General features: G+C 37.0%; 1 protein-coding gene across 1 annotated transcript in view; it reads left to right on the top strand.

Annotated features, from left to right (window-relative positions):
* The window catches only part of jmy (junction mediating and regulatory protein, p53 cofactor), a 28,774-nt gene extending 21,913 nt beyond the window's left edge, over positions 1–6,861 (top strand). The window contains exons 3-10 of the mRNA XM_053340647.1: positions 655–805; positions 1,100–1,269; positions 1,767–1,932; positions 3,435–3,625; positions 3,712–3,804; positions 4,402–4,494; positions 4,662–5,172; positions 6,467–6,861. Of these exons, the coding sequence (XP_053196622.1) occupies positions 655–805; positions 1,100–1,269; positions 1,767–1,932; positions 3,435–3,625; positions 3,712–3,804; positions 4,402–4,494; positions 4,662–5,172; positions 6,467–6,777 (1,686 nt within the window). The 3' untranslated portion in view covers positions 6,778–6,861. The remainder of the gene's footprint in view (positions 1–654; positions 806–1,099; positions 1,270–1,766; positions 1,933–3,434; positions 3,626–3,711; positions 3,805–4,401; positions 4,495–4,661; positions 5,173–6,466) is intronic.
* Positions 6,862–12,471: the final 5,610 nt, after the last annotated feature.

The following is a 12,471-nucleotide window of genomic DNA, read 5'->3' as shown; positions in this document are numbered from 1 at the left end:
ATTTTAGAGCACCTACATACACACACACACACACACACACACACACACACACACACACACACACACACACATCTGTTTCACATTGACATATTAATATAGGACTACATGTGATGTGCACGAGGCTCTTAGTGGGAGTCGATCTGTATGTGTGTGTCTGTGTGTACATTTTGTTCTTTGCACTCTCTCCTTTTTTTGGGGGGTGGGGTGTAGTTCTCAGTCAACACCCAGGACAGGACTCCACGTGGCGTTGCCTTTTTCCCCCCTTTTTCTCACTCACTTTTTCACATGGCCTGACACGAGTCGGCGGACTGTAACAGACGTTGAACTCTGCTCCACATGTGATTTGTACCTCTTTACTTACAGTTGTGTTATCTGAAGGTTTTTTTTTTTTCTTTTTTGGTAATTTACCCCCTTTATTTATTGTTCCAGCAGCCCAGTAGGACACTGGGTTAGTGTCACTGTAAACATAAACACACACAGGCATGCAATAAAGTCTCTGCTCACTATTACCACCATCTGCTGTCACGTGCTGGTATTACAGAGCGCTTGAAGTGAAATGATCTGTCTTCACTGAACTCTATCACCTCTGCTGCTGCAAATGCTTTAACCTGACCTGTTTGACACCCCCACCCCCTCTCTTTCTCTCTTTATCAGATATCGCTGGAGACGGAACGCCTGGGTCCCCGGCGGGTGGAGGGTTTGGGGAAAGAGGATGAGGAGTGGCAGAAGAAGGCTCACACCGCTGTGCTCTCCATACAGGACCTAACTGTCAAGTTCTTTGAAACCACAAATAGAGCACAGAAAGGTAAACAAACACAGAGAGAGAGAAAGGAGGCATTTCCTTTCATTATGAAACCGTATGAACTGTTGTCTCTTCTGTGAACTTTGAACCTTTTGTATTGAATGTTAACCGGATAACAAAGTGCACTTATTTCATTTCCCTGAACTCACGTGCTCTCCCCCCTCTGCCAGAAACAAATTAATCATGTGCTTAAATAGCCCAAAATAGACTTTGCTTGTCCGATTTTGGAGTTGAAGCACTTGTACACTTTGCTAAAACGTCGCTTTTTCTTTTTTTTTTTTTACACATTTATCGCAGCGCTATATGAGAGGATGCGCGCCGACCAGAGGAAGTTCGGCAAGTCGGCGTGGGCCGCAGCAGTGGAGCGCATGGAGAGGCTGCAGTACGCCGTCTCCAAAGAGACTCTGCAGCTGATGAGGGCCAAAGAAATCTGTCTGGAACAGAGGAAACATGGGCTGAAGGAGGAGGTAGAAACACACTGATGTAGACCTGCATAAATGTGTGTTTTTATGTGTGTTGTGAGTGTTTGTGTCCGTCAGGCCTGAGGGACACAAACACTGTGGGATGTAGACAGGTTGAGAAAAGGACGGGGAAAAAAAGCAAGATAATGGCTGTTAAAAAAATGACCTCATGGTTCAGGCATCCTGAAATGGAGAGAATAACATCCTGGTGTAACAACAGTGGAAATGAGTCATTGAGATTGACTGTTGGGGTCAAATATTTGCTTTTACTTGTGAAAATAGGTTTAGATGCTGCAGCGTGTCAGCTCTGCAAGAGAGAACAGGAACACAGCCTCAAGTTTAATTTCCACCGGGTTGATTTATGCTGAAAACAAATACAGAGTCTGGTGCTACACAAATGAGTCAGCCTGTGGTGTGTGTGTGTGTGTGTGTGTGTGTGTGTGTGTGTGTGTGTGTTTCTTTTGTGGAATAATGCAGTTGTGTCTTCCTGCTTCTGTTTGTAGATGCAAAGTCTGCAAGATGGAGAGGATGCCATGCTGCGTCTGGACCAGCTGGAGTCGCTGTACTACGAGCTGCAGCTGCAGCTGTATGACATCCAGGCAGAGGTGCTGCGCTGTGAAGAGATGCTGCTCACCGCACAGCTGCAGAGTCTCCGCAGGCAGATGACAGGTGAGCATCTCTGCTAATATGTATTGTTTGTGTGTGTGTGTGTGTGTGTTTGTAGCTCAGAGACTGTACAGTAAAGTGTTACATCAGGTTTGTCAGACTAATTTTAGTTCAAGGGCTACATACAGCCAAGTTTATCTCAAGTCAGCCAGACAAGTAAAACCAAGTAATTATAACTTTACTATAATAAACCATCTATTTGCCAAATGTTGGGTTTAGACACTGTCTCCACTTGAGATAGTGGTAAGCAGTGAGTCTGCTCCTGTTGGGTTAAAACAGGAGGCGTTCTGATAGTGTTGCTATAGCAGCCGAGGTCAGATATGTGTTTACCTGTTTTCCATGAACGGGGTAGAGGTAACTGGAGTCAGAGGTTTGATATAGTGTTGGATGGAGGAAAAGGGTCCTGAGTGTCGTCTAGGCAATATTTTGTCTATAGACCAGTAGACTAAATTCTGTATGTTGTATTTGTGTTGGATCTGCCCATATTTGGGCATGGCTCAATCTGTGGCATTATCTGTGTGGTTTTAAACTTCAGAAATGAAGGGAGCATCAGAACATACGTGATCATTCATTCACTTCTCCTTGATCAAGTAAATAAACCTTTTTAATGCAAGACATCCTGGACTCCTGTTGTATGACATATGGGCTGCATAATTACAATCTCTAACATTTATCACAGGCCCATGTTGAATGCACAAATTATAACCACATATATTGTCTAAGAGAGAAAACAACAAAAACTAAAAACTACAGCAGCGTCTTCACAGAAGAATTCTCACCATCATCATCGACTCAAGCCAATAGTTCTTCATACTATACAATCTCTAGCATAGTTCGTCCATATTTTGAATATATAATATATGAATGGTTTAAATATGACCACAATATGTAGTGGGCCAGGTTGGACCCCTTGATGAGCCAGTTCTGGTTTGACACCAGACATGTTAAAGGATAATTAAAGATAAGGGTCAGGACTTTCTGTATTTTACTTATTGTCAACAAATCTCATGTTTAAATCCAAACCAACAATGAACTCATGTACCAACTAAGTGTTGTGTGTGTGTGTGTGTGTGTGTGTGTATCTGTATCTGAAGCCGGATATATTTTACTCCTCTGTGCCGCAGATGTCCATTTTTGTCCAAAAACTATTAAAAACCAATCAGTGAGTCACACCGCTGCACAGCGTGACACATTCCTTCATTCTGAAGAGTTTTGGCACTTTAGTTTGTTTATAAAAAAACGGCTCCAAAAACTAAAAACAGCGATCATGTTTTCAGTCTCTGGACAGCAGCGAGCCACTGAGTCTCATTTTAGAGTGCTTTGTCCCAAATCACTTCCTATTTACTACACTGTGCTAAGTTTGAATTTATTATTGCACATATTTTAAAGTACTGGTTTCTCAAAAAGGGAGAAAAAAACCTCCTAATTTGTCATTTTTTTGCAACACAGTGTGTGTCTGTTTCAGCAACTTCTTTAACTGAGTTTTGATGAATCTCTTCCTCCAGAGCGGCAGGACGAGGTGGTGTACTACGATGCCTTTGAGAGCCCCGATGCCATGAAGGGTGTAGAAGACCCCGGGACCTCTCCGTCCCCCCTCAGAGACGAAGAACTCAGCATCCTGCAGCAGAGGACGCGGCAGCTGGAGGCCCGCAGGGGGCGCATCACTACCAAGAAAGTCTACCTCAAGAACAAGAAGGTGAGAACCGATGATGAACGAGTGCAGCTGTCGTCTGTAACCTGCCCAGTTAAATATTGAATCTGTGTTCATGTTTTCTTTGACAGGAAATTTGTATTGTCAATCACAACCAGAAGATACAGCAGCACCAAGGTCGCCATGGTGACAGCAGCTCTCTGCAGCCTCTGCAACAGGTGTGTGTGTGTGTGTGTGTGTGTGTGTGTGTGTGTGTGTGTGTGTCAAAGATTTATCAACAGGAGCTGAAATCTGTGTTTGTTTATGGAGTCTGATGCTACAACTCAAATTAACATGAGACATGTAAACATTTGCATATGTTTTAAATTATTGCTCAATACTATTTACAGCCAAACAAAACACACCGTATTACTTTTAAAGTCTTTACACTGGTGACTTATTTATTGTAGAAAAGATTTTACAGCCTATATGCAAATTAAATCTCTGAATTACTGTTGTCTCGCTAACCTGCAAGACGTTTGAGACTAAAGCTGACTGAGCGTTTAGAACACCCTGCTCAACAAACTCAGACTTTTGAAAGTTATTTAAGTTTAAGATATTTTCTTGTCAGCCTTTTTTCTCATAACTTCATTCTATCTGGGTTTATTATAGTATTTGTCTATACAGGTTGGTTTATGTATGCATGAAATACTTTTTATATGTATGTTTTTTCTTTTATCTGTTTCTTTTTTCCTAGAAAGCTTTTTGTCATTTGTTTATGTGAATGTATGTATATGTATTATTTATAACATGCATGAACGTCTTTGTTTTTTCCTCTAAAGGGAGAATTTGATGAAGATGATGAAGTCAAGCAAAATGCCCGAGTGAGTCAGGAGAGGCAGAGGACTCTGGACAGACTTCGCAGCCTGAAACAGGTGAGAGCTCAAGACTGAGGTAGACATTCCCAAGTGTAATAAAACTGTAGTATAACCATAGTACTGTATGTAATAAAATACATCCCCCCTCAGAAAGCCTGCGAGGGGTAATTGCTCCTTTTTTCCTCCCGAACCTTTGACTGAATCTTTATGTCTCTGCATCTCAGCGTTATCCGGGTCAGGTGACTCTGAAGTCCAGCCGGTTGCGTCTCAGCCAGGCCCACCCTCCTCGGAGGAGAGCGGGGCAGCAGCCGAGCACCCAGGCGGCTGGCGTTCAGACCGACTGCATCTCCGACCTCCCAGAACTCTCGGCTCCTCCTCCGGACGCCTGCGGCTGCGACAGCGTCTCTCTGCCCACAGTTCAGCTGGATAATCTGGACTCCTCACCTCCTTTCCTCTCGCTGCCTCCTCTGTCAACTTCCCCGTCTATTCTGTCGCTGGGTCCCCCTCCTCCTCCACCTCCTCCCCCACTTCCCCCTCCTCCTCCCCCGCTGCCTCCTCCCTCAGAAGAGCAGCAGCAGAGTAATCCCACAGACAGCCAGGTGCTGCCGCTTAAATGTGAGTCGGAGTCCTCCTCGCTGCCGTTTTCTCCTCAGTCATTCGACAGCAGCCAGCTGCAGACGGCGAGGAAGAAGCTGAAGAAGACGGCGTCTCTGGACTCCTCGCAGTGGAGAAGAGGTGAGGAGGAAACTCACAAATCTAATTTTCACAATAAGATTTGCTGCGGTTTAATACTACAAATCCCAAAATGCTTAGAGGCAGCAAATAATTCAGTGAGCAGCTTTATCAGAAATACATCAGAGGAGCAGCTGGTGAACAAACTCAGATTTAATAAAAGAGTCGGTCAATATTTGGCCTTTTCTCATCACGCAGTCAGCAGCTGTGATTTGATTTAAAGCTGCACAGGAAGTAGAAAAAAAAGAGTTGCTGATGATTTGGCAAGAGCAGCTTGTTGTCTTTCTGTAACATCACTCCCTGCTGTATTTTAAAAAATGATCCACTGATAAAAGTCTTATTTTGTATTTCTGATGAACAGCCTTCCAGCTCTGACCTCTGTCATAGTTTTATTTTTCTGTGAATGTTTCACATTTAAAAACAACCCTGTGTTTCATTATTTGGGTTTTTTAAATATGAACTAGCAGCATCAGGAAATGTTTAACAGTAACTTAATACAGCTCTGATAGTAATCAGTGAGGCTGATATCAAAGAGATCAACTTAGAAACAGTAAGTTTGAATTAGAAACACTAACAGTGATCACATCTGCTGGTCAGATTGATCACAATAAGCAGACAATAATTGAAACCACATTTTCTTTCTCTTTGTTTATTAGTCATGCAGATTACAATCCAACTGACATTTATATATTTATTACATGAATATAAAGTAATAAAACAGCTTTTCTCTTTTCTACTGCGTCTTGTTGGCAAGGAAAACTGTTCACCTCCTTCCATCAGCACCACCTGTCATTAAATGAACTTAAATAACCTTTACCCAGCTCAGTCTATACCACATACCCCCTCTGGTGGTTGGGAGGAATATTACATCTTACTATTTAAATCAAATAATGGCTTTTGTAATAATAATAAACTTAATTTTGTTTAAAGTGCTTTACAGTTAGTTGATTGACAGGCTGATAATGAGACAGAACAACATGAAGAAAAGAAATACAAAAACAAAGAACAAATTAAAAGACAAAAATTGAGACCAGCGCTCACAAGAGAAGATAAAAATTATTTAAAAAAAGTTGAGAAAATTTAAATAGAATAAGTAAAAAAGGAGAGAAAAGAAAAAGGGTTTATTAAAAAGTTAAAAATAGATAAAAGAGACTAAATGATAAATGGTAGTTTGATCTAAATCAGTGGCTAAGAGATGGTGGATTAAATCTAGAGCTGCCAAATCAATATCAGTATACAATTATAACGTAAATGTTTCGTACATGAAGCTAACTGTCTTATCGATGTGTGTCTGCAGCGAGCTCCCCCATGGACGAAGTTCTAGCGTCTCTCAAACGGGGCAGTTTCCACCTGAGGAAGGCCGAGCTGAGGGTCCTGGCCCCCGACCCCGACGACGACAGCAACAACATCCTGGCTCAGATCAGGCAGGGCGTCCGGCTCAGGAAGGTCCGAACCCGACCGGAGCAGCAGCACCACGCCAAGACCTTCCTCCACTCTGCCGACCCTCTGACCCGCAGCATCCACGAAGCTCTGAGGAGGATCAAGGAGGCGTCGCCGGAGTCCGAGTCCGAAGACGAAGGCCTGCCGTGCACAGACTGGGAAAACTAGTTTGGTTTAATGAAGATTTTTTTTTTTTTGTTTGTTTATTTTAACTCTTTCGTGGAGCCAGAATGAAAAGAAAAATGACCCGTTTCAAGCAGACAAACCAGGGTTGAACCCCCCTGAAGAAACCTTGGTGCAATTTGAACAAAAAAAAAAAACCTTCATTTTTTTATATCAGAGAAAAGAAAAAAAAACTGCTCAGAGGTTTTTTTTTGTTGTTGTTGTTATTTTTTTTACATACTTCTGTTTGTCGTTTGTAAAAAAAAAATGGACCACTAATCTTTTTTTTTTTTAATGTTGTGGCATTTTATTTTGGCGGGGGAAACAACCTCTAACCTCTCATCATGTCAGTCCAAACGTCGGAGTCGTACTGTAGTTTGCTGTGATGGGTTCGTTTTAGGAAGTGAGTGTTTCATTTTATTTTATTTTTATCTTTGGTCTCACTGATTACGTTACACTTTTACATTTTTTTTTTTACTCGTACTGTATATTTCAGCGCTTTTTAAAAAAAAACAACATTAACATCCTTGCATCCTGAAGGTGGAGCTGTCACCAAAATCCTGGTTTTCTAGTTCTTTTTTAAAATCAACCTGGTGGAAAGAAATGTCATTTTTTAAAAAGCTTTTTTCCCACTTTTTAAATGATATATGCAGAAAAACAACATAAAGAAAAAAGTGTGATATAATAAGAGGAATACACGTTGGAGGAAAAGTCATAAAGCATCTGAAATATGAGGTGAGGAAGAGGTGGATTTTTTTTACTCCTCCTTTGAGCCATAACTCAAGTCAGATCTGAACATACACACATTTATTTTTATATGGAGTGTGATTTACACGTTCACAGGATGATCTCTAATCCGCATCATGAATAAACATCCTTAATTATTTAAAAAAAAGATGCAAAATCTGCCGGAGATTCATCACGATTTTAAAGTTTTCTTCAGTATCAAAATGATTGCAAACAGGAAGTATGATCATATATTTTATTGGCACCAAATCTCAGCTAAAATCCATTAATATTAACTTTTTTTTTTTTTTTTTTTTTAAATGTTGCACTTTGAATATGTTATAATTTAACACTTTGTTTAATAGAAAATGGAGCGATCAAGCCTTCAGAAGAAGCCACGGAGGTTAAAATAAATAATTTGTGCTCTAATTATAACAGCGTACACTCACACTATGGATAACTTGAATCTTGGATTAGATTAGTTTAATTTATTTTAATTTATTTCGGTCATTAAACTCAAATACACACATATAAATAAAGTCAATAATAATACATCCTTGTTTTCTTCATCTCTCTTATAAACTAAGATGAGATTCCTTATAAATCCCATATAATATATATAATATATAATATATAACTTTTCACTGTAAAAACTTCATTCAGCTCATAAAAACATAAAAACTAAAAGCTTTAAAGTTATATAGCAGATATATAAAGTATATAAAATAGACGTTTATTCTCACTTACTGGTGCTACTCAGTAAAGTGAATGTGTTTGGTGTTAAAATAGATCAACTAAGAGCACAAATGATTTATTTATTCATTTTTTTCTCCATGGCTTCTCTCCTCTGAGGCTCCGTACTCCTCCATCCATCCATGAATGTACAGATCATTTTACCCCGATATTAAAAATCAGTGGAAGTAGAAGCAGATAAAAAAACTCAGATTAAATTTACACAAGTAGAAAAAGTTCACATTAGGATAAAAAAAACATCTAAATAAACTGTTTACCTGCAGCATCTTTAACTCTACATGAGAAGAAAAAGCAGCTTACAGAAATAAAAGCTGCAGATTGAAGTTTTATTCATAAACTCATCTGATGTGCGTCCTCCTCCTCCTCTTCTCTTTTTAAAGGACGCTGTTTAACACCAGCTCAGTATTTTATATATATTTATCATTTATATTTCAGCGCCTATTGAAATATAAATGATTTACTTGAGTCTAGCTTTGATATTTGGATGGATATAATGTCATATTTTAATATATTTACAGATAAGATCTCTCCTCTAAGGAACTGTAGTTATCTTTCCCTAATGTTTAATGACTCTTAACGACCCCGAAACTGAAAAACCAGATGTTAGAAACTGATTACAGAGCTCTAAAATAATTAAATGGATTATTTTAAATGATTCATTAATGGTTAAAGTCATTTTTTAAGCAGAAACTCTGAATAATTACCTGCTTGCAAAGCTTCTCTAATGTGACGATTTGCTGCTTGTATCTGTTTTATGTCTTTATAAACTGATAATTTGGGGTTTTCTTTTATTATTGGTTAAACAAAAAAGAAATTTTTTTAGCTTTAGGAAATTTTGGTGGATATTTTCTCACAATTTTTGGACATTTTCCGATTAATTGATGATAAAAATGATTAATAGTTGCATCCTGAGTTAAGATGAAATAATGTGGAGGTGGATACATGTCATCAGTGTTTTTAAAGAAGCAGAGTCTCCCTGTTTGAAACACATTAAACACTCGTTAACTCCTCACGTGGAGCAGTAGAAACATGCATCTGAAGTCGCTTCGTCGCCCTCTGCTGGTTCATCACTGACGCTGCCTCTCTGCTTCACAGCTGAGAAACATCTGGACCACATCTGATGTTCATATTTATTTTTTACTGTTGTTTTACTGTCTTTTTTTTTTACTTTCTTCCACTGCCTTTTTTTTCTTTCTTTACATTCATGAGTTGTTTGAGTTTGATGTGTGTGGGTGTGTTGGTTTTTTTGTTTTGTTTTTTATATCCGTCTCTCTCTTTTTCTTTCATGTTTGAAATGTGTCAAAAATCTTCTGAACTGAAAAAAACTGAACTCACCTGAATTTTAAAAGAAAAGGTTATTCACTGAGTGCTATGGCTAAAATTTAAAGGAATAGTTCAACATTTTGGGGAGAAAAGATTTTGAGCTGCCACGATTAATCGATAAGTTACCAACTATTTTGATGATGTTTTAATAGTTTGGAGTCAATTTTAAGACATAAAAATCCTGATTCCAGCTTCTTTAATGTGAATATTTTAGTCTTTTATGACAATGAACTGAATATCTTTTGAACTGACATTCGAGTACATCATCTCGGACAACACTTTAATTAATTAAGAAAATAAAATAGAACAAAAATGAGATTAATTGATAATTAAAAAATAACAGACACTAGATGAGATAATTGATACAGCTGCTAAATGGGATCGTTAGTGTCAAATTTGATCAACAAGAACAACCAGCTGAGAGACTGACGCTGACGTCCCTAAAAACATGATGATTAAATTGCATAGATAATTAAAAGTTTAATTGGAGCTTCCTTGTAGCTGATATCTAAATTCCCAAAATGTTGAAACTACTCCTTAAGAACTTAAAGAGTCACAGCTGCCATTCATAGAAACTGCTGCTTAGTGTTTAATGTTTCATTTTATGACTCATTTTTAACCCTTTACATACTGTTCAGGGTCTAATTTGACCCCAAAACTTTTCTTTTAGTCAGAAATTTGACGACTTATCTTCACGTGACCCAGAACATACAAACATAGAAGTATTTTACAACTTTATAAAACTGCAAAATTACTCACAATTATATATAAAGACTAATTATGAGGAGATATATAAAGAAAAGCCTGAATATGAACAGTATGTAAGGGTTAACATCACGTACTGTAACTGTAAACTTTAGCAGCAGATACTCTGAGTTTCAGTCCGTTTTGTTTTTTAAATATATATTTGAGTTTATTATTAAAACCATTGTGCTTCTTTTTTTAAATTAATTTAATTTTTTTGTTTTGTTTAAGGATCCAAATTGTGAATTGTACGTTTTGTTGTTTTTTAAAATTTTTGTTTTCCACCTTTAACCTTTTTTGACTTGTGTGACCTTATGCATGTGACCGGTTTGAGGACGAAACCCATCACAAACGTAAGTGCAATAATTACGATTTCAAAATAAAAGTCATAATTAATTATACTGTAATGAAATGTAAAAAATCATGAAAATATATCCGCATGCCTAAATGTATTGAAGTATTTATTGAAACTTCATATTTTAAAGAATTTTTAAAAAGCATACAAATGTAAATGTACTTTTAATGTTTGTTTTTATTTCTTTTATTTTGTTGCATTTTGTTTCCTATCATGACATTCCTCTCTGCTTTCTTTATTCCAATTATATATAAATAAATAAAATTAAGCACCAAAATGTTCATTTGATTCTTTCTTGGTCTGGTTGAAAAAGTACTAATAAAAGTACTCCATAGCAAGTTATTGTACTACAGTATTATGAGTGATGTAGTATGCAGTATTACAGTAAAAGTACTGCAGTATTATGAGTGATGTAGTATGCAGTATTACAGTAAAAGTAGTGATATATTATTATATATGACATCATTAGATTATTAATAGTGAAGCATCAGTGTTAGAGCAGCATGTATACTGTTGTAGCTGCTGGAGGTGGAGCTAGTTTACACTACTTTATATACAGTTAGCTAGTTTACACTACTTTATATACAGTTAGCTAGTTTATACTACTTTATATACAGTTAGCTAGTTTATACTACTTTATATACAGTTAGCTAGTTTATGCTACTTTATATACAGTTAGCTAGTTTACACTACTTTATATACAGTTAGCTAGTTTATGCTACTTTATATACAGTTAGCTAGTTTACACTACTTTATATACAGTTAGCTAGTTTATACTACTTTATATACAGTTAGCTAGTTTATACTACTTTATATACAGTTAGCTAGTTTATACTACTTTATATACAGTTAGCTAGTTTATACTACTTTATATACAGTTAGCTAGTTTACACTACTTTATATACAGTTAGCTAGTTTACACTACTTTATATACAGTTAGCTAGTTTATACTACTTTATATACAGTTAGCTAGTTTACACTACTTTATATACAGTTAGCTAGTTTATACTACTTTATATACAGTTAGCTAGTTTATACTACTTTATATACAGTTAGCTAGTTTATGCTACTTTATATACAGTTAGCTAGTTTACACTACTTTATATACAGTTAGCTAGTTTATGCTACTTTATATACAGTTAGCTAGTTTACACTACTTTATATACAGTTAGCTAGTTTATACTACTTTATATACAGTTAGCTAGTTTATACTACTTTATATACAGTTAGCTAGTTTACACTACTTTATATACAGTTAGCTAGTTTACACTACTTTATATACAGTTAGCTAGTTTACACTACTTTATATACAGTTAGCTAGTTTACACTACTTTATATACAGTTAGCTAGTTTACACTACTTTATATACAGTTAACTAGTTTACACTACTTTATATACAGTTAGCTAGTTTATACTACTTTATATACAGTTAGCTAGTTTACACTACTTTATATACAGTTAGCTAGTTTATACTACTTTATATACAGTTAGCTAGTTTAGTCCAGTGGTTCCCAACCTAGGGGTGGGGCCCCTCAAAAGGGTCAGCAGATAAATGTGAGGGGTCGTGAGATGATTAATGGGAGAGGAAAGACGAAAAAACAAAGTTCTGATACACAAATATGTTTTCAGATTTTTGCTGAAATATTGGATCATTTGAACATTTATTGAAATGAAAGCATGTGAGAAGTTTAGAGGGAAAAATCACTATTTGGTGGAGCTGAACTCATAGACATCTGAAATGTGAGCTGACTACACACTGCTTTCTGGTTTCATCTTTAACAATGTGTTGTATTTTAAAA

The sequence above is a fragment of the Scomber japonicus genome, chromosome 19 (assembly GCF_027409825.1).
Source record: "Scomber japonicus isolate fScoJap1 chromosome 19, fScoJap1.pri, whole genome shotgun sequence".
Taxonomy (NCBI): Eukaryota; Metazoa; Chordata; class Actinopteri; order Scombriformes; family Scombridae; genus Scomber; species Scomber japonicus.
Note: the sequence above shows the minus strand (reverse complement) of the source record. Positions and strands in the feature narration are given on the sequence as shown.